The sequence below is a fragment of the Hyla sarda genome, chromosome 3 (genome assembly GCF_029499605.1).
Source record: "Hyla sarda isolate aHylSar1 chromosome 3, aHylSar1.hap1, whole genome shotgun sequence".
Lineage (NCBI taxonomy): Eukaryota > Metazoa > Chordata > Amphibia > Anura > Hylidae > Hyla > Hyla sarda.
The window spans coordinates 93,053,981-93,079,134 of NC_079191.1; the positions used below are offsets into that span (position 1 = coordinate 93,053,981).

At 46.6% G+C, this 25,154-nt stretch overlaps 1 protein-coding gene and 1 long non-coding RNA gene across 5 annotated transcripts in view; one reads left to right on the plus strand and one right to left on the minus strand.

Annotated features, from left to right (window-relative positions):
• Nucleotides 1–2,530: 2,530 nt before the first annotated feature.
• The window catches only part of INPP5D (inositol polyphosphate-5-phosphatase D), a 176,873-nt gene continuing 154,249 nt past the window's right edge, over nt 2,531–25,154 (minus strand). For all 4 annotated transcript variants that reach the window (XM_056564620.1, XM_056564621.1, XM_056564622.1 and 1 more), the window contains 5 exons: nt 24,478–24,630; nt 22,794–22,881; nt 8,042–8,116; nt 6,580–6,801; nt 2,531–4,889 (listed from right to left, as the gene is read on the minus strand). In XM_056564620.1, coding sequence (XP_056420595.1) covers nt 4,568–4,889; nt 6,580–6,801; nt 8,042–8,116; nt 22,794–22,881; nt 24,478–24,630 — 860 coding nt within the window. In that variant the 3' untranslated portion in view covers nt 2,531–4,567. The remainder of the gene's footprint in view (nt 4,890–6,579; nt 6,802–8,041; nt 8,117–22,793; nt 22,882–24,477; nt 24,631–25,154) is intronic.
• LOC130361527 (uncharacterized) lies at nt 6,846–24,641 on the plus strand. The gene is made up of 3 exons (XR_008891040.1): nt 6,846–7,839; nt 9,859–9,940; nt 24,507–24,641. It is a non-coding gene; the product is annotated as an uncharacterized LOC130361527 (long non-coding RNA).

Genomic DNA, 25,154 nt, shown 5'->3' on the forward strand with positions numbered 1-25,154 from the left:
GCACGCGGCGATAGCAAATTTGTTTCTAAAAAAATGTTTTACTCTTTTTGGGGGTAAAATGGGAAAAACGGACAGTTTTCATTTTGATTGGGGGAGGTGATTTTTCCCTTTATTTTTATTTTTAAAATTTTCAACTTTTTTTTACACTTTTTATGTCCCCATAGGGGACTATCAATAGTAATCCTTTGATTGCTAATACTGTTCAGTGCTATGTATAGGACACAGCACTGATCAGTATTATCTGTGATCTTCTGCCCTGGTCTGCTCGATCGCAGACCAGAGCAGAAGACCCCGGGAGATGGCCGGAGCCAGGTGAGGGGACCTCCGGCCGCCATGCTGGAGGATTGGATCGCCGCGGCAGTGATGGGGGTGATCCGATTATCCATTCAAAGTACCTCACTGCCACAGATGCCGTGATCTGTATTGATCACAGCATCTGAGGGGTTAATGGTGGACATCTGCGTGATCGCGGATGTCAACCATTACCGGCGGGTCCCCGGCTGCCGCTAGCAGCTGGAACCTGCCGTGTATGACGCGAGCACCGGTCAAGACGGCAAGTCCCGCCAAACCAGGACGTACATTTACGTCCGTGGTTGTTAAGGGGTTAATTTTGTCGCACAATGATTTTTTTTCCCGTTTTGCCGTAGATTCTTGAGTAAAATGACTGATGTCATTACAAAGTAGAACTGGTGGCACAAAAAATAAGCCATCATATGGATTTTTAGGTGCAAAATTGAAAGAATTATGATTTTTTAAAGGTAAAGAGGAAAAAACAAAAGTGCAAAAATGGAAAAACCCTGAGTCTTTAAGGGGTTAAACCTAGCTCACTCTCCTATCCTGTTGCTTTCATTACCTGACTGACTTGGTCTGGCGCTATGACTGTGCGGACATGTGCAGTCCCCATTCATGACAATGAGGTTCCGCCTGGTATTTTCCACTGTGCACAGTACAAAAGAATCTTATTGAAAACAATGGAAGGCTGCTGCATCGGAATCTCCTCCTGGAATTTCTCGGCGGGAATCCATAGTGGGCATTGGCCCTTATACTGTTTGAAGTAGAAAATGTTAAAACATGTTTAATAAGAACATTTTTTGGAGAGAAAAAAAAAAGTGTGCAAATAAATTATTAGATTTGTTTCACTTAATGCAATACTTTTATTTTGCCCACATTTAAATATTATTTTCTTCCAGAGAAATGTACAAAACAGTAAAACCTCAGATATTTACAGTAATGCTGAATAGTGCTCTCTAATGCACATGCAGACCATAAAATACATATAAATTGTACCTACACAACGTTTCCAGTTAATATATATTCATAATGTTGCTCTTTATTTCCAAGTAACAATAAAGAAATGTGACCGGCTTAAGTGTAACGGGTGCATAGATGGGCCTGATTCTTTCCAAACCTTGGACCTCAAAAGCCATGTACACTTAAAATTTCAGCATTTCTCACTGTACCAACCATATTTAAAGTGCACTCATAGATGGGGGAGGGGGTTACATAAAAAAAATGTACCACTACGGAGTAAAATTAAACCTATTAAGGTGGCATGCCATGTGACATTAAAGGGGTACTCCGGCCCTAAGACATCTTATCCCCTATCCAAAGGATAGAAATAAGATGTCTGATTATGGGTGTCCTGCCGCTGGGGACCCCTGCAATCTGTCATGCAGCACCCACCTGTCTCAGCTGCACGCTGCATTAGAGGCTCCGTGTCTGAAGCCTCATGACCATGGGGCCGGAGTATCATGGTGTCACAACTCCGCCCCCTTGTGACATCACACCCCACCCTGTCCCCTCAATGCAAGCCTATGGGAGGGGGCGTGATGGCCGTCACGCCCCCTCCCATAGACTTGCATTGAGGGGGGCGGGGTGTGATGTCACAAGGGGGCAGAGTTGTGATGTCACGATACTCCAGCCCCGTGGTCGTGAGTCTTCAGACACGGAGCCTCCAATGCAGCGTGCAGCTGAGACAGGTGGGTGCTGCATGAGAGATTGCAGGGGTCCCCAGCGGCGGGACCCCCGCGATCAGACATCTTATCCCCTATCCTTTGGATAGGGGATAAGATGTCTTAGGGCCGGAGTACCCCTTTAATGGACGATAAAATTTGGGTTATGTGTTACACTTTGGCACTAATGATGTGAATTTAGCTCTTCAGGCAAATGAAGTTGTTTGAATGTGTAGTATACAACAGTAAAAAGTTTATATGCCTACTGTATGAGTATAATGTGATCGTAAATTCATTTTCTCCCTTAGTACCGCAGTTAACTACTGTGTTCCGTGCCTTGGTCAATTGCCATACCATTGAAGATTGGTATAAGGTGGACATGGATAAGGTGGAAATGGTCCTAGGAGACCCCAGACTGTAATCCTGGACTTTTCGGGGCAACTACAACACTTCGAAAGTGGAACTAACTAATTTGGCCAGCCTAACCCAATCAATGGCCAATTTGTTTGATTGGCTATTGATTGTTTCACTTACCTCTGATAATGACTATTCTGACAAGATTCTGAATTGCTGATTTCTTTTTTTTTTTTTGTGTGTGGAGTTTTACTAGTTAATACTGCAAAACTGTAGCTTCCATGACCTAAAGATAATATTTTCAGCAGACATAATCGGTTGCATGAAGCTGTATTAACCACCTAACATTTACAATAAATTTGGATAACCCTACCAAAAATGTTACTTTTTGTTTGTTTTAGATTTTAAATATACATCTCAAGTAAGTATAGTGGGCACACGACTCAGGTGCCTTAAAGGGGTATTCCCATCTCCAAAAGTTATCTCATATCCACAGGATAGGGAATAACCAACTGATTGGAGAGGGTCCTACCGATTGGACTCCCACTGATCACAAGAACAGAGGACATTGTCCTCCCAAATGAATGCAGCGCTCCACATGTGCACACCAAGAACTCCATTCATTCTCCATGGGGCTTCTGAACATTGCTAAGCTCACTGGGAGCTCCCTGAGTTAGCCGAGTAGAACACTTGGCTATTTCGGCTACCCCTTTTGAAGGAGATGGTCTTGTCTGCAAGACCTTCAGAATCTACTTTGACTTTTCTCAAATAAGTGTATAGTATAAAAACGTGTACCGTATTTTTCGCCATATAAGACGCACTTTTTCTTCCCCAAAACTGGGAGGGGGAAAGTTGGTGCGTCTTATACGGCGAATACCTGCGGCCATCAACGGCCGGGACCCGTGGCTAATACATGACATCACCGATCGCGGTGATGCCCTGTATTAACCCTTCAGACGCTGCCATCAAAGCTGACCGCCGTGTCTGAAGCGAAAATAACACTAACCCGGCTGCTCAGTCAGGCTGTTCGGGACCACCACGGTGAAATCGCGGCATCCCGAACAGCTTACAGGACACCGGGAGGGACCTTACCTGCCTCCTCGGTGTCTGCTCCGTGCCGGGATCCCCTGCATGGCCGGCGCTCTCCTTCGACGTCATCACGTCGTCGCGCACGCCGTCCCATCATCCAATAGGAGCGACGTGCGTAGCGACGTGATGTCGGCGACGGAGAGCGTGGATCCCGGGAAGACGACGTCCGGAGCGTCGGGGACGCGGTGACAGCGATGGAGCGACATCCAGGGCAGCGGTGAGGGGTCTGGAGTGGCGGGGACACGTGAGTATTACCTCCTATACCAGTGGTCCGCAGGTTGAAGATCACTGTTGGGTTCAGAATCTTTTTTTTCTAGATTTTGGACCTTTAAAATAGGGTGCGACTTATATGCCGGTGCGTCCTATACAGGAGCATGCAAAGTAACTCTTCTTCAGAGGGAAGAGCTGGCTCCCTATTGCCATCCATTGCTGGTCTGTAAGCAAATACAATCTTTTTTTTTTTTTTTATCCTCTAACTTTTATGAAAAAGTTACACAAAGTAGAGCTTCACTGTAAGACTACCTCAAGCGATCCATGTCAGTCTTCAGATCTAAAGTTCCTCTCCAACATTTTAATAAGGTAATGAAATATGTAAAGAAGGCTTTTCCTACCAATATGGAATGCATAATACCTCAACAAGATTAGTACACTGTAACAGTCAAGTAGACATGCGTAAAATGCTGGTCTTTTGTATAGCGCTAAATGCTAACTGAAGCCCTGCCTTTAATTAACAATAACTCTAAAAATAAGTAAAAATGTATAAATATGATTTGGATGATAGATGTCAAATATGTTATCTATACAACTATATAGACATTACCAATAAAAAGGGGAGCTTTACTTTAGTCATTTCAAAATAACGTTTTTCATGGATGGAAGTAGAATTGGGAAGAACTGAAATATAAAACCTTTTTTTTCTATGAGGAATGTGTCAAAAACGACAATATAGATTTGACAAAATACATAGGGGGAGATTAATCAAAACCCGTACAGAGGAAGAGTGGTCCAGTTGCCCATGGCAACCAATCAAATTGCTTCTTTTATTTTTGAAAAATTTAAGAAGTGATCTCATTGGTTGCTATGGGCAACTGGGAAACGTTTCCTCTGCACAGGTTTTGATAAATCTCCCCCATAATCTGAAAAATTCCACTGTGCTGGAAGGGATGGCATAGCTAAGTGTGCTGTCCATCACGGCCACCCTGGAGTCTCGCAGGAATAGGAGGGCGAGGTTTGGACATACACGGAGATATCTCCGGACGGTTGATGTTAACAGATGCCATGATCTTTACTGCAGTTTTATCTGGGGCAACAGGTTTCTTGTCAGAAGATGAACAAGTCATAGATCGCTGGCGAATTGCAGGAACGGTGCGAGCTGCGGGTTCGGGAGGCTTCAGTGGTCGGCCTTGTGCTGGTAGCTGATGGGAACTACTGTTCACTGGACCATATAGGGGATTATCAACCATTTCTGGGATATCAGGTTGAGTTGTGGTACGGCTGCAGATAAATAAAAAAATAAATAAAATATAGAGCAAAAAAATTGGGGGCATACAATCATTATACTACATTATACATAACTAATTTATTATTACTGTTTGACTGAATATGAATTACTCTGAATATATATAAGTTATAGCACAGGCCACTTAGAACTTGTGTTTCCATGCATCATTGGTGTGGGGGGGGGGGCTTGGGGGTTCTGATCTACTGGAATCCCCAAGGATATAAAGTTCTATCATGTGAAGACCCCCCCCCCCCCCCCCCCCCATAAAGGACTGGATAAGTGCCTGGCACATGGCAAAACAAAATCTCTTGCAATACAGTCATCAGTATATCTACTGCAAAAGACTGGACAGCAGAGATATACCTGTTCTGTTTGTACAAATACAGGATATATAGGATAGCATTATTTTGGAATTTACTGTGCCACATTTGGTGGCCTTTTTTTTATATTGGCCAGATACAGACATTTACAGAGGTTGCATATGGACAGTCTCTTCTCGAGGACCTGCTGGAGATTAGTGGATTGCCACCACTCTGACGTATTTGGAATACACACTGAAATACACACCACAGTTCAAAGGACATTGGGGGGTATTTATTAATTTTGCCTGTTGACAGTTTCTTTTTACCCTTTTTTTTCACTTTGGCTTTCGTGGACATGCACCAAATTTATCATTTGGTGCAAGTTGTTAGTAATTTTGGCTCAAATGTTGAAATCAGCTGTTCACAGCGTCTTTTACACAGAACTTACCCCCACAGAGGACGCCTATTTTACCCTGTAGAGCAGCCATTTCGGAGTCCCTCCTGCAGTATATCAGCAAGTGACATGAGTTATTTTCTTTTGTGGGGTTTATAGCCACCATGCGAAATGGATTTTATTTTCAACTTGGGTAGTTTTTTTTTTTTTGTGGTTACTTTAGTGCAGTGGTCTTCAACCTGCGGACCTCCAGATGTTGCAAAACTACAATTCCCAGCATGCCCGGACAGCCGTTGGCTGTCCGAGCATGCTGGGAGTTGTAGTTTTGCAACATCTGGAGGTCCGCAGGTTGGAGACCACTGCTTTAGTGCTTACCTTTCCTGAACCTGTGCGGCCATGTCCAATGTTGGCTCAACGGAGGGTGAAGGTTCCTCAGAGACAACTATGTCGCAGGATAGTATTGAGCAGCCCTGGAGGCGTCGCTGCTTTCACAAAAAAATGTTTTAATGTATTTTGATGCCTTTACATTTTCTGACATTGCTATGAGTGTTTTCCATGTGAAAAATTTCTTGGCGGTGATTTGCGCCAAAAAAAAAACCTAAAGGCGCTAAATTGCGCCAAGGATCGATTGGCGCAAATGATGAATTACTGACTAAAGTTAAAATCACACACAGGACCATGTGATTTTGATAAAGTTGTAAAAATGACAGTGAAGAAAATGCACCAAACTTTGGCGCAAAAAGACACTGCGCAAAAGCATTGCGCCAAAGTTACGTTAAAAAACACATAAATCCTTTGATAAATACCCCCCATTATGTATTCCCCTTGAGAACCAAAGGCTGCATATTGCATTTTTCAGCACATATTTTGGCACATACTGTAATACACCAAAAATACATTACTTTGGGTACATGTGTGATGAGTGATTGATGCAGGCAGTGTATTCATAGATAACCATTTAAGATGACATTTGTTGACGTTACTTACATGGTATCCTGCGGACGATTATGTGAGGTTTTGTTACAGGTGACAAATTTCTGACTGGGTGCAGAAGAGCGAGCAGGGGGTGTGATCGGAGTGTCCCCACGACCCATCACCGGGGAACTTGGTTTGCTTCGTTGCTCATTTCCTTTCAATCCTTGTGGGGTATTTGGAGGACTTTGTTTTACCTGGTTACTTAATGTCTGGGCTGCCACATTATGGTCTGTACTGGAAGCACATGAAAACAAACATAGTAAGTGACACTTAAAAAAAATAATCTACCAAAACTGAGCTATTTTACAACATAAACTAGTATTATTAAATCTGTGCTTTCAATGAGGCCAGACAAACAAACTCTCTACAGATCACCCCCACCACCTTTCCACACTGCTGTGAGGTCTTGGTGATCTTGTGGTGGCCACCGCTACGCTGGGGTTAGCTACTTGGTTCTTGGGGGTATTAGCCCAGGGTCGGATGGTATTAACCCTTAATGTCACGTGACGCCACTGTAGTCTTGGTATCTCCCGGGGTACTACAGGTCCGGGGAACTCCATCTCCCCACAGGCTAGCAAGGAAAGAATTGACTCCACACTAGGTTGCAGTTTAACGGAGGCTTTACTAACTTGAAGATAGGTGGTACAATCTCCACAGCGCTCAACCAAAGTCTCCCAAAGGGTTAACAGACACTCTCTAGAGGACCACACAGATTGCAGTGCCTGGACTTGATATTGCATATATGCTTGGCTCTTACGGAGTTTTAGCTCTGCGCTATATTAGGCTTGAGATTAAAGTCACTTACTGAAGTGTCGGTAGATTTGTGGCTTTTCGCCGGAAGATAATGAATTGTCCTTTAGGAATTCTCTGATCAAGGCTGTAGTAAAGGCTGGATATTTCTCCACACTGTACTCTGACTTGAAAATGAGTTGCTTTACTCTGAACTCAACTTCTCTCCTGAACTCCTGATCTCCACTCCACTCAGCTTCTCTCCACACTTGAACTCTCCAGAACTGCTGACCCCTGAACTGTGCTCCTCAACTCCACTGAACTCCACCTAGACTGAACTACACAGGAAATGCCACCCCTTATGAGGGAAGGCTAAACTAAAGCCCATTGGCCAGGCAGCTGTGGACCATAGAGTTGTCTGTCTCTCCTTTGGGATTAACAATAAAGTTACATACAAGTAATAACATAATACCTTACACAAAAGTTTAGTCTAGCCCTCAGTCCTCCACTCTCACATACCCTGACTAGGCATGAGGTTGCTAGGTAACATACTTAAAGCTACAGATACCTAATAACAGATTATTAATTTATAACAGTGTAAATACAAATTAGAAATGGTTGCGTCCCTGCAGGGGAGCCCCCAGGACACTGGAGGTCTCAATCTGACAGGGCCTACAATACCTTGACACAATATAGCTGTACTGGGACACCACAATCTCACCAGTACTAAATACAATAAGTATACCTGCTTGATGTCTCTGGGGTGCACAGTGGAACACCGCGCATTCGTGCCATTTTATCAACAAGGCCTTTGCCACTCCTGCAACCACAGAATAACAGATTAGATTTAGTAGACAGAGTAGAGATAGTAGATTGTTGTAATAGACTTCTTGTCCATGGGTTCGAAAAGCTTTGGATAACTCCTAGATATTAGAAAGATACTTTAATAATAAGCATATCAAAAAATATCCACTAGATGGGACTCTCCAGAGATCAGCTGTAATCCGTGGGGAAACATTTCAGTATATTTTCACTTTGCCTACTGAACTACCACAAGGAAAATTAATAATTGGGCTGTCTCATTGGGTTGTATGTATAATATAGGACAGGGCTTGTGGCCTAAGGCTGTATTTACCTTGGTCCTGTGCCTAGGGCAGCAGTGTTGAGGGGAAGGAGCAACTCAAGCAAGAAAGAAACAAAAATCCTTTCATGTAGTTGCTGACGCCAACTTTGCTCCCATTTGGTTAAATCCACATGGGTCATAACTCTTGAGAAATACAGTACAGACCAAAAGTTTGGACACACCTTCTCATTCAGAGTTTTCTTTATTTTCATGACTATGAAAATTGTGGATTCACATTGAAGGCATCAAAACTATAAATTAACACATGTGGAATTATATACATAACAAAAAAGTGTGAAACAACTGAAAATATGTCATATTCTAGGTTCTTCAAAGTAGCCACCTTTTGCTTTGATTACTGCTTTGCACACTCTTGGCATTATCTTGATGAGCTTCAGGTCACCTGAAATGGTTTTCACTTCACAGGTTTGCTGGTGTGGAGGAGGAGGTGTGATGGTGTGGAGGTGCTTTGCTGGTGACACTGTTGGGGATTTATTAAAAATTGAAGGCATACTGAACCAGCATGGCTACCACAGCATCTTACAGCGGCATGCTATTCCATCCGGTTTGCGTTTAGTTGGACCATCATTTATTTTTCAACAGGACAATGACCCCAAACACCTCGAGGCTGTGTAAGGGCTATTTGACCAAGAAGGAGAGTGATGGGGTGCTGTGCCAGATGACCTGGCCTCCACAGTCACCGGACCTGAACCCAATCGAGATGGTTTGGGGTGAGCTGGACCACAGAGTGAAGGCAAAAAGGGCCAACAAGTGCTAAGCATCTCTGGGAACTCCTTCAAGACTGCTGGAAGACCATTTCAGGTGACTACCTCTTGAAGCTCATGAAGAGAATGCCAAGAGTGTGCAAAGCAGTAATCAAAGCAAAAGGTGGCTAGAACCTAGAATATGACAGTTTTTCACACTTTTTTGTTATGTATATAATTCCACATGTGTTAATTCATAGTTTTGATGCCTTCAGTGTGAATCTACAATTTTCAGAGTCATGAAAATAAAGAAAACTCTGAATGAGAAGGTGTTTCCAAACTTTTGGTCTGTACTGTATACCTGCAGATTTGCAGCCGTAACATGCTCTCCATGTTGTGGATTTGTGATTGATTTGACTACTTTATCTGTAACAGTGAATCTGCAACAAAATCTGCATGAAATGCATGAGTTTTTTGCTGCATGTTCGGCATGGAAAGGTTCTGATACATGTGCAATGACCCTAATAGAAGGTATTTAGTCCAAGTACCTAGGGTGGCACAAGTGGTAAATACGGCCCTGGACAGCACAGTTCCTCCAGAGTGAGAGGCGGCGTCTTTATAACCACTTCCTATTCTGGCCTAAACAGATGACAATTCAATAATAGTAAATATAAAAGGTGGGTTTTCTAAGCTGAATAACCTTTTAAGTATAGACATGTTTGTATTTCCTGTAAGAGATGATGCTGCAGAATTCCCATGAAAAATCATTCAGAATTGCAGAACACTTCAGTTGGGCTGTGTAGTCAATAACTAGCAGGTGAGTATGCTTTTTTATTAGTATTATTTCCTTAGCATCCTGACTTGATTATATATATATTTTTTCTGGGACAGGAATATCCCTTATTAGCAAGAACATCTCTGCAGACTGCGCTAATCTTGTAGTCAATACTATCGAAAAGCTTTAAGGTAACCCCCAAAAGAACTGGAAAGCGCAAAGGTTAAAGCCTACATGAGCAGGTTCACAGTATCAGTCATATACAGTGGTCCCTCAAGTTACAATATGATGGACCATTGTATGTTGAAACCATCGTATGTTGAGACCATAACTCTATGGAAACCTGGTAATTGGTTCTGAAGCCACCAAAATGTCATCCAAAAATAGGAAAAAGTGAGGATTAAAGATAAATAAGTAGATAACTAATACAGATAAAGCAAGTTCTTACATATGAAAGTAATAAAGATCTGCTGGGAGCTGTAAATCACTGTCTATGTCAGTGTTTGCCAAAGAGGGTGCCTCCAGCTGTTGCAAAAACTACAACTCCCAGCATGCCCGGGACAAGCCGAAGGCTGTCCGGGCATGCTAGGAGTTGTAGTTTTGCAACAGCTGGGAGGCACCCTCTTCGGGAAACAATGGTCTATGTAGAGGAAAGAAGCTACTTCAGAGTCCTGTACAGAACAGGCAATGTCCTAAAAAAAAGTAAAATGGAGCCACCCCTCACCTGGTGTCCAAAGGAGCAGCTAACCCTGGTACAGGTAAAGAGTACAGAACATGTAATACCTCCCTGTACTGTAGGGGGCGCTACCAGACACCAGTCAGTGCATACACTTCAGTAATACAGGGGTTTTACCAGTGAATGTCCATTCTGATTGGTCGGTTCTTCCAGCCCTTGACACGTTTGGCAGATTCCATAGCATTGTATGTTGAGTCTGGTTTCAAGTTACAATGGTCCAGAAAAGACCATTGTATGTTGAAACTATTGTATGTTGAGGCCATTGTAAGTGGAGGGATCACTGTAGCTAGATAGAAACAGCACATCCATAAAGTCCTGACAATCTGAAGGCATGAAAGGGTGCAGGTAGGTATAGAGATCCTAGTCACAGATCCACAGTGTAGCTAGACAAGGGATCACTGCAGCACACCAGCGTATCTTGCAAAAAATGGGGGTTCATTCCAACAAGTGTAAAGTTACAGGCAACGTTTCTGCTGGCTCACCCAGCCAATATCAAGCTTGATAATAACTTAACACTTGAAATAACTCAAGTTATTTTTTTTCAAGATACGCTGTTGTGCCGCAGTGATCCCTTGTCTATATAGATAGGAAACAAAACTGTTAAAATAAATTTAGGCTCTGTTCACAATAGCGCCCATTTTCTATATGGATCTGTTATGATCACTTAGGGTGCGATGACATGTGCGAATTTTTGTGGCAGATTTTCTACAGCAAAATGTGCAAATGTGAACGAACCCTTAGGATCAATTTATTTATTTATTTATTTATTTTTAAACCCAATGACTTATAATGGGTGCATCAGGTATGTAATATTTTTTAGTATCTATTCCAACCATGTTTATATTGTTTTTTAACAGCAAACTTAGTGTAGAGTAGCAGTAAGTATCAGGGGCTCATGCTGTGGTGGACATGGGTCTGTCTTTGTTTAGCATGGACAACCATTCATTTTAATAGGTGGCTTGTAATAGTACCTTTGTAAAGCTGGCCAGAACATTTCCCTGCCAAAAAACAACTGATCACAGGGGGTCAGAAACCAGACCAATGGCAATTCACTAATCATTGTGGCTGACTTTAATGGGTTTTGCATGACTTAGTGATTGATGGCCTATCCTTAGTATAGACCATCAATATTTAATCGGTGCGGTGTAGACATCTGGTACCTTCCCTGTTCTGTTGCTTTCAAGAGCTGCGATGCCCAGTTTTACACAGTAGGACAGAGACAGAAGCCATGGTTCTGTTCATCAGTCAGTACAGCACAGCGCTCATATGCTTCATTCGGGGGCTGTGCTGCAGTAACATGGCACAGACACGTGGCTCTGTCCAATGGACAGAGCCATGTGCTTCCATCTGCATTTATGGTGTACATCTGGTGACGGCCAGGAAAGAATGTGCCTGCGACCCCCCCCCCCCCCCATACGTCCAATTGTTCATGGAACCCCCCCCCCCCCCTTCATATGTCACTCAGGTGGACCCCCATATGTCACTTGCTCAGGGGGGCCCCCATCCATATCAGTTGCTCAGGAAGCCCCCCCCCCCTAATATCAGTTGTTAAGCAACAGTTAATATTTTATTTAGGCCCCCCCATATGCTGCAGCTCATTCAGGCCCCCCATATCAATGCTCTGAGACAGTGACAGACAGTCCCATCAGACCTCAGATCAGACTAAAAATAAATAAATAAAACTTACCTCTCCTGCTCCGCTGCTCTCCATGTCCGCCAAGGGGTCCCCAAAGTGAGCGCCTTCCCTGCTGGTCTCCAACAGCCCGCACTGCACAGTCACCTGACCTGACTCTGCCCGTGCTGCACAGTCACATGACCTGACTGCGGACAGCGTCAGGTCATAGTAAGCGCTGTACGCAGTCAGACTGGAGGAGACCAGGGAGGAGGCAGAGGCCGAAGGGGTAAGTAATGCTTCTCTCCACCACCTCTCTTGCATATTAGCGAGCACTTCCAGAAGCGCTCACTAGTATGAAAGGGCCAGGGCTGGCCCTAAAGTACAATTGCATAAAATTGCACTACAACTCACATTAATCTGCAGCATTAGGTAGGCAGCAGTTCCCCCACATTAGGTAGCATAGTTTCCCCACATTAGATAGCATAGTTTCCCCACATTAGGTAGCATAGTTTCCCCACATTAGGTAGCAGTTTCCCCACATTAGGTAGAATAATTTCCCACATTAGGTAGCAGTTTTCCCACATTATGTGGCATAGATTCCCCACATTAGGTAGCAGTTCCCCCACATTAGGTAGCAGTTTCCCCACATTACGTAGCAAAGCCCCCCTACACACAGACAGACACACACACAGACACAGACACATACACAGACACACACACACACACACACAGAGACACACACAGGCACACACACAGGCACACACATAGACACACACATAGACACACTCAGCTGGCCTGCGCAGCACTTCTCCTCTCCGGCGGCGGCCTGACGAGTGACATCACTGACACCCCCCTGTACTGGCCATCTGCAGACACACTGTCTAAAGTGACTGCTGCGCTATTAGGCGCTGCAGCCGCTTTAGAACAGTGAGCAGCAGCGGCGCAGTGGCAGCGCCGGCCCTACCATGAACATACTAGGCACAAATGGGGCAGCAAAGTGCCGCTCCTGAAAAGTGCCGCCTGGAACCAATGGTCCCACCAGGTCCCATGGTAGGGCCGACCCTGGAAAGGGCAGCGGGCCCCCCCCCACACGCTGGGCCCCTGTGCAGCAGAAACTCTCTGCTCTTTGAGAGGCTCCATAAGCCAAATGATACAATCATGTTGTGCCGCTCACACTTATTATGGACCTGTCCCTTTAGTAAGTGTTACGCCGAGCGCTCCGGGTCCCCGCTCCTCCCCGGAGCGCTCGCTACACTCTCTCTACTGCAGCGCTCTGGTCAGATCCACTGACCCGGTGCGCTGCGATACCGCCTCCAGCCGGGATGCGATTCGCGATGCGGGTGGCGCCCGCTCGCGATGCGCACCCCGGCTCCCGTACCTGACTCGCTCTCTCCGTCGGTCCTGTCCCCGGCGCGCGCGGCCCCGCTCCCTAGGGCGCGCGCGCGCCGGGTCTCTTGCGATTTAAAGGGCCACTGCGCCGCTGATTGGCGCAAGTGGTTCTAATTAGTGTGTTCACCTGTGCACTCCCTATGTATACCTCACTTCCCCTGCACTCCCTCGCCGGATGTTGTTGCCATTGTGCCAGTGAAAGCGTTTCCTTGTGTGTTCCTAGCCTGTGTTCCAGACCTCCTGCCGTTGCCCCTGACTACGATCCTTGCTGCCTGCCCCGACCTTCTGCTACGTCCGACCTTGCTTCTGTCTACTCCCTTGTACCCGCGCCTATCTTCAGCAGTCAGAGAGGTTGAGCCGTTGCTAGTGGATACGACCTGGTCACTACCGCCGCAGCAAGACCATCCCGCTTTGCGGCGGGCTCTGGTGAAAACCAGTAGTGACTTAGAACCGGTCCACTAGCACGGTCCACGCCAATCCCTCTCTGGCACAGAGGATCCACCTCCTGCCAGCCGGCATCGTGACAGTAGATCCGGCCATGGATCCCGCTGAAGTCCCTCTGCCAGTTGTCGCCGACCTCACCACGGTGGTCGCCCAGCAGTCACAACAGATAGCGCAACAAGGCCACCAGCTGTCTCAACTGACCATGATGCTACAGCAGCTACTACCACAGCTTCAGCAATCATCTCCTCCGCCAGCTCCTGCACCTCCTCCGCAGCGAGTGGCCGCTTCAGGCCTACGACTATCCTTGCCAGATAAATTTGATGGGGACTCTAAATTTTGCCCTGGCTTTCTTTCTCAATGTTCCCTGCACTTGGAGATGATGTCGGACCAGTTTCCTACTGAAAGGTCTAAGGTGGCTTTCGTAGTCAGCCTTCTGTCTGGAAAAGCTCTGTCATGGGCCACACCGCTCTGGGACCGCAATGACCCCGTCACTGCCTCTGTACACTCCTTCTTCTCGGAAATTCGAAGTGTCTTTGAGGAACCTGCCCGAGCCTCTTCTGCTGAGACTGCCCTGTTGAACCTGGTCCAGGGTAATTCTTCCGTTGGCGAGTACGCCGTACAATTCCGTACTCTTGCTTCTGAACTATCCTGGAATAATGAGGCCCTCTGCGCGACCTTTAAAAAAGGCCTATCCAGCAACATTAAAGATGTTCTGGCCGCACGAGAAATCCCTGCTAACCTACATGAACTCATTCATCTAGCCACTCGCATTGACATGCGTTTTTCCGAAAGGCGACAGGAGCTCCGCCAGGATATGGACTTTGTTCGCACGAGATGTTTTTTCTCCCCGGCTCCTCTCTCCTCTGGTCCCCTGCAATCCGTTCCTGTGCCTCCCGCCGTGGAGGCTATGCAGGTCGACCGGTCTCGCCTGACACCTCAAGAGAGGACACGACGCCGCATGGAGAATCTCTGCCTGTACTGTGCCGGTACCGAACACTTCCTGAAGGATTGTCCTATCCGTCCTCCCCGCCTGGAAAGACGTACGCTGACTCCGCACAAGGGTGAGACAGTCCTTGATGTCAACTCTGCTTCTCCACGTCTTACTGTGCCTGTGCAGATATCTGCCTCTACCTTCTCCTTCTCTACTATGGCCTTCTTGGATTCCGGATCTGCAGGAAATTTTATTTTGGCCTCTCTCATCAACAGGTTCAACATCCCGGTGACCAGTCTCGCCAGACCCCTCTACATCAATTGTGTTAACAATGAAAGATTGGACTGTACCATACGTTTCCGCACGGAGCCCCTCCTAATGTGCATCGGACCTCATCACGAGAAAATTGAGTTTTTGGTCCTCCCCAATTGCACTTCCGAAATTCTCCTCGGACTACCCTGGCTTCAACACCATTCCCCAACCCTGGATTGGTCCACTGGGGAGATCAAGAGTTGGGGTTCCTCTTGTTTCAAGGACTGCCTTAAACCGGTTCCCAGTTCTCCTTGCCGTGACCCTGTGGTTCCCCCTGTAACCGGTCTCCCTAAGGCCTATATGGACTTTGCGGATGTTTTTTGCAAAAAACAAGCCGAGACTCTTGCTATGTCTGAGTACATCCAGGAAAATTTAAAAAAGGGCTTTATCCGCAAATCCTCCTCTCCTGCCGGAGCCGGATTTTTCTTTGTGTCCAAAAAAGATGGCTCCCTACGTCCTTGCATTGACTACCGCGGTCTTAATAAAATCACGGTAAAGAACCGCTACCCCCTACCTCTCATCTCTGAACTCTTTGATCGCCTCCAAGGTGCCCACATCTTTACCAAACTGGACTTAAGAGGTGCTTATAATCTCATCCGCATCAGAGAGGGGGATGAATGGAAAACGGCATTTAACACTAGAGATGGACACTTTGAGTATCTGGTCATGCCCTTTGGCCTGTGCAACGCCCCTGCCGTCTTCCAAGACTTTGTTAATGAAATTTTTCGTGATCTCTTATATTCCTGTGTTGTTGTGTATCTGGACGATATCCTGATTTTTTCTGCCAACCTAGAAGAACACCACCAGCATGTCCGCATGGTTCTTCAGAGACTTCGTGACAATCAACTTTATGCCAAAATGGAGAAATGTCTGTTTGAATGTCAATCTCTTCCTTTCCGAGGATACTTGGTCTCTGGCCAGGGACTACAAATGGATCCAGACAAACTCTCTGCCGTCTTAGATTGGCCACGCCCCTCCGGACTCCGTGCTATCCAACGTTTTTTGGGGTTCGCCAATTATTACAGACAATTTATTCCACATTTTTCTACCATTGTGGCTCCTATCGTGGCTTTAACCAAAAAGAATGCCAATCCTAAGTCATGGCCTCCTCAAGCGGAAGACGCCTTTAAACAGCTCAAGTCTGCCTTTTCTTCGGCTCCCATGCTCTCCAGACCTGACCCATCTAAACCCTTCCTATTGGAGGTTGATGCCTCCTCAGTAGGAGCTGGAGCGGTCCTTCTACAAAAAAATTCTTCCGGGCATGCTGTTACTTGTGGGTTTTTTTCTAGGACCTTCTCTCCGGCGGAGAGGAACTACTCCATCGGGGATCGAGAGCTACTAGCCATTAAATTAGCACTTGAGGAATGGAGGCATCTGCTGGAGGGATCAAGATTTCCAGTTATTATTTACACCGATCACAAGAACCTCTCCTATCTCCAGTCTGCCCAACGGCTGAATCCTCGCCAGGCCAGGTGGTCTCTGTTCTTTGCCCGATTTAATTTTGAAATTCACTTTCGGCCTGCCGATAAGAACATTAGGGCCGTTCCTCGGATGCCTCGGAAGTAGAGCTCTCTCCGCAACACATCATTCCTCCTGACTGCCTGATCTCCACTTCTCCAGCCTCCATCAGGCAAACTCCTCCAGGGAAGACCTTCGTCTCTCCACGCCAACGCCTCGGAATCCTCAAATGGGGTCACTCCTCCCATCTCGCAGGTCATGCGGGCATCAAGAAATCCGTGCAACTCATCTCTCGTTTCTATTGGTGGCCGACTCTGGAGACTGATGTTGTGGATTTTGTGCGAGCCTGCACTGTCTGTGCCCGGGATAAGACTCCTCGCCAGAAGCCCGCTGGTCTTCTTCATCCTCTGCCTGTCCCCGAACAGCCTTGGTCTCTGATTGGTATGGACTTTATTACAGACTTACCCCCATCCCGTGGCAACACTGTTGTTTGGGTGGTCGTTGATTGATTCTCCAAGATGGCACATTTCATCCCTCTTCCTGGTCTCCCTTCAGCGCCTCAGTTGGCAAAACAATTTTTTGTACACATTTTTCGTCTTCACGGGTTGCCCACGCAGATCGTCTCGGACAGAGGCGTCCAATTCGTGTCAAAATTCTGGAGGGCTCTCTGTAAACAACTCAAGATTAAATTAAACTTTTCTTCTGCCTATCATCCTCAATCCAATGGGCAAGTAGAAAGAATTAACCAGGTCCTGGGTGATTATTTACGGCATTTTGTTTCCTCCCGCCAGGATGACTGGGCAGATCTTCTACCATGGGCCGAATTCTCGTATAACTTCAGAGTCTCTGAATCTTCCTCCAAATCCCCATTTTTCGTGGTGTACGGCCGTCACCCTCTTCCCCCCCTCCCTACTCCCTTGCCCTCTGGTTTGCCCGCTGTGGATGAAATATCTCGTGATCTTTCCACCATATGGAAAGAGACCCAAAATTCTCTCTTACAGGCTTCATCACGCATGAAGAAGTTTGCTGATAAGAAAAGAAGAGCTCCCCCCATTTTTTCTCCTGGAGACAAGGTATGGCTCTCCGCTAAATATGTCCGCTTCCGTGTCCCTAGCTACAAATTGGGACCACGCTATCTTGGTCCTTTCAAAATTTTGTGCCAGATTAATCCTGTCTCTTACAAACTTCTTCTTCCTCCTTCTCTTCGTATTCCTAATGCCTTTCACGTTTCTCTTCTTAAACCACTCATCATCAACCGTTTCTCTCCCAAACTTGTTTCTCCCACTCCTGTTTCCGGCTCCTCGGACATCTTCTCCGTAAAGGAGATACTGGCCTCCAAGAAGGTCAGAGGGAAAACTTTTTTTTTGGTCGATTGGGAGGGTTGTGGTCCTGAAGAGAGATCCTGGGAACCTGAGGACAATATCCTAGACAAAAGTCTGCTCCTCAGGTTCTCAGGCTCTAAGAAGAGGGGGAGACCCAAGGGGGGGGGTACTGTTACGCCGAGCGCTCCGGGTCCCCGCTCCTCCCCGGAGCGCTCGCTACACTCTCTCTACTGCAGCGCTCCGGTCAGATCCACTGACCCGGTGCGCTGCGATACCGCCTCCAGCCGGGATGCGATTCGCGATGCGGGTGGCGCCCGCCCGCGATGCGCACCCCGGCTCCCGTACCTGACTCGCTCTCCGTCGGTCCTGTCCCGGCGCGCGCGGCCCCGCTCCCTAGGGCGCGCGCGCGCCGGGTCTCTGCGATTTAAAGGGCCACTGCGCCGCTGATTGGCGCAAGTGGTTCTAATTAGTGTGTTCACCTGTGCACTCCCTATGTATACCTCACTTCCCCTGCACTCCCTCGCCGGATGTTGTTGCCATTGTGCCAGTGAAAGCGTTTCCTTGTGTGTTCCTAGCCTGTGTTCCAGACCTCCTGCCGTTGCCCCTGACTACGATCCTTGCTGCCTGCCCCGACCTTCTGCTACGTCCGACCTTGCTTCTGTCTACTCCCTTGTACCGCGCCTATCTTCAGCAGTCAGAGAGGTTGAGCCGTTGCTAGTGGATACGACCTGGTCACTACCGCCGCAGCAAGACCATCCCGCTTTGCGGCGGGCTCTGGTGAAAACCAGTAGTGACTTAGAACCGGTCCACTAGCACGGTCCACGCCAATCCCTCTCTGGCACAGAGGATCCACCTCCTGCCAGCCGGCATCGTGACAGTAAGCTTCCATTAACTAGGGAAGCACATTGAGGTGACAAATTTACTTTAAACACAGAAAAAGTGACTCTAATGTGAACAGTGTCTTATTTTATCGAATGCCAACATGCTATGTTATCCTATCAAAAAGCAATAGAAAATCAATAAAAAATGCTAATGCAAGTGTGAACAGAGCCTAAATATTTTTAAATATAAACATGGTTATTAAATGTTCACTTTAGTTACTGAAAGTCCACTAGTAAAAATGCATGCAAAAATGAGCACACCTATAGGATAAGGTAACATACTGGACTTTAAAGGGGGTACTCTGCTCCTAGACAGACAGCCCCCTGCCGCTGGGAATCCCTGCAATCTCTGCTGGGGCACCCCAGACATCCAGTGCACAGAGTGAACTTCGCTCTGTGCCGGATGACTGGCAATGCGGGGCGGAGGCTTGTGACATCACGGTCACGCCCCACTCGTGGCATCACAGTCACGCCCGCTCGTGGCATTATGGGCATGCCCCCTCAATGGAAGTCTATGGGAAGGGAAGTGACGGCCAACACGCCCCCTCCCAAAGACTTGCATTGAGGGGGCATGGCCGTGACGTCACACTGCATCCGATGTTCTAAACCAGGGGTCTCAAACACCCGGCATGTGGCTCGTCATGTGGCCCGCCGCCGGCCACCAGCCTTCACCTTTAATCTCGCTTTTAAAAAGAAAAATAAAGCCGCCTCTTCAGCACATGCGCGGCGATCCTTCCTTCGGTCCTCCTGGTCCTCCGCCTCTATGGTTGTACGTCAGTCACGTCGCGTGCGTAAAACCATAGAGACGCGGGAAGAGCAGGAGGACAGCAGGATCATCACAGGAGGAAGCGCGCAGGCCCTGGTAAGTGACCGGCGGCGCGTTATCTTCTTCAGCGTTCCGGTCACCGCTCGACTGGTCCTGGCACCTACTGCTATGGTCCATAGGCCATAGCAGTAGATGTGACCCCGGGCCGGAGGAGCGGTGACCGGATCACAGTGGGGGCAGCACACAGACATACAGCCTCCAGCCATACACTGTATATGGCTGGAGGCTGTATGTCTGTGGGGAGGGAGGGGGGGGGGTGCTGCCAACCTAATGTGGGGGGAACTATACTGCCAACTAATGTGGGGGAACATGCTGCCTACCTAATGTGGGGGGAACTATACTGCCAACCTAATGTGGGGGAACATGCTGCCAACTAATGTGGGGGAACATGCTGCCAACCTAATGTGGGGGGAACTATACTGCCTACCTAATGTGGGGGGAACTATACTGCCTACCTAATGTGGGGGGAACTATACTGCCAACCTAATGTGGGGGGAACTATACTGCCAACTAATGTGGGGGAACATGCTGCCAACTAATGTGGGGGAACATGCTGCCTACCTAATGTGGGGGGAACTATACTGCCAACCTAATGTGGGGGAACATGCTGCCAACTAATGTGGGGGAACATGCTGCCTACCTAATGTGGGGGGAACTATACTGCCTACCTAATGTGGGGGGAACTATACTGCCTACCTAATGTTTGGGGAACTATACTGCCTACCTAATGTGGGGGGAACTATACTGCCAACCTAATGTGGGGGGAACTATACTGCCAACTAATGTGGGGGAACATGCTGCCTACCTAATGTGGGGGGAACTATACTGCCTACCTAATGTGGGGGGAACTATACTGCCTACCTAATGTGGGGGGAACTATACTGCCAACCTAATGTGGGGGAACTATACTGCCAACCTAATGTGGGGGGAGCTATACTGCCAACCTAATGTGGGGGGAACTATACTGCCAACCTAATGTGGGGGGAACTATACTCTCAACCTAATGTGGAGAAACATGCTGCCTACTAATGTGGGGGGAACTACAAGGTACTGTACATTTCGGTAGGAAGGGTAGTCTTATATGGCGAGTATATCCCAAACTCTACATTTTAACTGTAAAAGTTTGGGGTCGTCTTATACACCCAGTCGTCTTATACGACTTATCTTCTTCAGCGTTCCGGTCACCGCTCGACCGGTCCTGGCACCTACTGCTATGGTCCATAGGCCACAGCAGTAGATGTGACCCCGGGCCGGAGGAGCGGTGAACGGATCACAGCGGGGGCAGCACACAGACATACAGCCTCCAGCCATACACTGTATATGGCTGGAGGCTGTATGTCTGTGGGGAGGGAGGGGGGGGGGTGCTGCCAACCTAATGTGGGGGGAACTATACTGCCAACTAATGTGGGGGAACATGCTGCCTACCTAATGTGGGGGGAACTATACTGCCTACCTAATGTGGGGGGAACTATACTGCCAACCTAATGTGGGGGGAACTATACTGCCAACTAATGTGGGGGAACATGCTGCCTACCTAATGTGGGGGGAACTATACTGCCTACCTAATGTGGGGGGAACTATACTGCCTACCTAATGTAGGGGGAACTATACTGCCAACCTAATGTGGGGGGAACTATACTGCCAACCTAATGTGGGGGGAACTATACTGCCTACCTAATGTGGGGGGAACTATGCTGCCAACCTAATGTGGGGGAACATGCTGCCAACTAATGTGGGTGGAACTATACTGCCTACCTAATATGGGGGGAACTATACTGCCTACCTAATGTGGGGGGAACTATACTGCCTACCTAATGTGGGGGGAACTATACTGCCTACCTAATGTGGGGGGAACTATACTGCCAACCTAATGTGGGGGAAACTATACTGCCAACTAATGTGGGGGAACATGCTGCCAACTAATGTGGGGGAGCATGCTGCCTACCTAATGTGGGGGGAACTATACTGCCAACCTAATGTGGGGGAACTATACTGCCAACCTAATGTGGGGGAACATGCTGCCAACTAATGTGGGGGAACATGCTGCCAACTAATGTGGGGGAATATGCTGCCTACCTAATGTGGAAGGAACTATACTGCCTACCTAATGTGGGGGGAACTATACTTCCAACCTAATGTGGGGAGAACTATACTGCCAACCTAATGTGGGGGGAACTATACTGCCAACCTAATGTGGGTGGAACTATACTGCCAACTTAATGTGGGGGGAACTATACTGCCAACCTAATGTGGGGGGAACTATACTGCCAACCTAATGTGGGGGAACTATACTGCCAACCTAATGTGGGGGGGAACTATACTGCCAACCTAATGTGGGGGAACATGCTGCCAACTAATGTGGGGGGAACTATACTGCCTACCTAATGTGGGGGGAACTATACTGCCTACCTAATGTGGGGGGAACTATACTGCCAACCTAATGTGGGGGAACATGCTGCCTACTAATGTGGGGGAACATGCTGCCTACCTAATGTGGGGGGAACTACAAGGTACTGTACATTGCGGTAGGAGGGGTAGTCTTATATGGCGAGTATATCCCAAACTCTACATTTTAACTGTAAAAGTTGGGGGTCGTCTTATACACCCAGTCGTCTTATACGCCGGCATATACGGTATGTGGGGGGGGGGGAGGGAGGGGTCCTACAGATACAAATGGCCCTTTGAGGGTGACCAACCTGCTGATGCGGCCCCCGATGAATTTGAGTTTGACACCCCTGCTCTAAACGAACGCCGGGTGCAGCAGGGAGATCAGACATCTTATCCCCTATCATTTGGAGAGGGGATAAGATGTCTAGGGGCAGAGTACCCCTTTATGGTCTGAAGTGTTATTTTACAGGCAGGAGTCAACATGAGATTGTATCCAGAAGTCACATATTACTTGTGCTGTACTTTACAGCTACCAAGTTGGAAATGTTATCATGTACAATAGAATTTGACTTGCTCCCAATGATCATAGTTACCTGGATGACGTTTCCCATTGCTGGCTGCACTGTGCTTTTATTTGTTGCTTCTGTACTACAGTTTCATCTTTCTCAATCTTCACAAAATCTAAGACACAAACACAATGTGTAATATACTGTAGTACAAGTGTGTGTAAAGGCACAAACAAGTACTTTATACAATAAAATGCATTAAACAAATAAATAAAATAAAAACATGGCAGCTTTCTGTCCATAGGTTATGGGTTGTATTGCAGCTCACCTCTATTTGAAATTACCGTAATTGCTGAGCTGCAATGCTACATTCAACCTGAGGAAAGGTGTGGCACTGTTTTTGGAAGAAAGCAGCAATCTTTTTCTAGTCCTGGACAATGTTTTCATCTGCCGTAGCACTCTAAAAAACTGAATGTTGAACCTCCTTTTTTTCCTAACAATAAGGTGTGGACCACACAACAACTTTGGCTGTGACACATGTTGCACAACCAAAGATCACAGTGTTGGAATTTTCCCTAGAAGTTGCTGTGACCTAATTCACTTCCATCAACTGATATGCAATATAAGGTATGCGGCACAACACTGCAATGGGAAACTAAATGGCAGCTTTAGCACTGAACCGTGCTGAAAAGAAGTGACAGAAAATAGGAATTAGTGCCATGTTTAAAGGGGTACTCCACTGGATAAACATTTTTTTTATCAACTGGTGCCAGAAAGTTAAACAGATTTGTAAATTACTTCTATTTAAAAATCTTAATCCTTCCAGTACTTATCAGCTGCTGTATGCTCCAAGGGAAGTTCTTTTTTTCATTTTATTTCCTTTCTGTCTGACCAAAGTGCTCTCTGCTGACACCTCTGTTCATTTTAGCAACTGTCCAGAGTAGGAACAAATCCCTATAGCAAACCTATCATGCCCTGGACAGTTCCTAAAATGGACAGAGGTGTCAGCAAAGAGCACTGTGGTCCGACAGAAAGGAAATTCAAAAAGAAAAGAACTTCCTGTGGAGCATACAGCAGCTGATAAGTACTGGGAGTATTAATATTTTTAAATAGAAGTAATTTACAAATCTGTTTAACTTTCTGGCATCAGTTGATTAAAAAAATATATATATGTTTTCCAGGGGAGTACCCCTTTAATCTTATTTTTAAAGAGTACCTGTCACAAAGCTGAACTTTTATTATATTGTTCCTTATGTAATTATAAGACACTTTGCTATTTACTTGCTGTTAAAATTTATATGTTCTGTTCTCTGTGCAAGTCAAATAGTTAGTTTGGTCTCCTCCCGGCCTGGCAGGAGACCAAACTCAGGAAGTGTGTGTGAGGCATGGTGTGGCACAGCTCTCGCAGGCTTCAGTGATGTCGCGTCTGCTGGGGAACGCCCACTTTATCCTGCCGGGAGCTCACACAATGTGAGCAAGGGGAAAAGTATGATACACAGCTTTTTAAAGCTTGGAAATTTTTTTAAGGGCAGGAGGGGTGTTAGGAGCAGTTAGGGAATATAATCTGAGTTAGTTTAGAAAATATGGTTTGATGACAGGTCCTCTTTAACTGTCTTCCAGGAGGTTTACTATCCTAAAACTAAATTTGAATCCATGATTTTTATAGCTAATTATCCAGGATGTACTATCATTTAATGTATAGGTCCTTAGGAGCTTTATTGTATATGTCATCAGCTGGTATTGCTCTATACAAGTGTCATACATGACTTACCATATAGCTTCTCTCTCTGTTTCCCACAGGCTGCATGCAAAGAGATTTCTCCCTGAAAGTGACCCGTCTCCTCTCCATGGTGTGTTAGTGGGGTGATAAATGGGAATTGTTGCTGTTGTGGATCTTCCATGCGCAGTGCAATGCACCCCTCACCTGAAGCAAAGAAGAAAAGAGTGAAATATGGGGCACTTCTAATTCAGATTTAAATGTGTTGTAAAGAACTGGAAAAACATGACTGTTTACGTTAATAAAGCACAAATATGTCTAATATACACTATGTGAACATAAGTATTGGGCCTCAACTCTTAGGCTATGTTCACATGGGCAATGTCCGCACGGAAAATTTCAGTGCGGACATCCCCCCGACAACGAAGTGCTGGCAGAACATGACGGCACTAGGACCACTAGGAAATGCGCTGTCTCATAGATAGCAATGCATTTCTGTGCGGACATGTCTATTCATTCTGCGGACATCAGAATTTGAATTTCCGTACCAGAAACAATTCTGCCGTGTGAACAGTGCATCGGAATTCCATGGATATAGGACTCTACTGCTGCGTAATCTCTGTGTGGAATTCTAAAGCAGAATTCTGCATGTAAATTCCATAGTGTGAACATACCCTTAACCCCCTACCGCTATAGGAAATATGTATACGTCCCAGCACCCGACATGTACG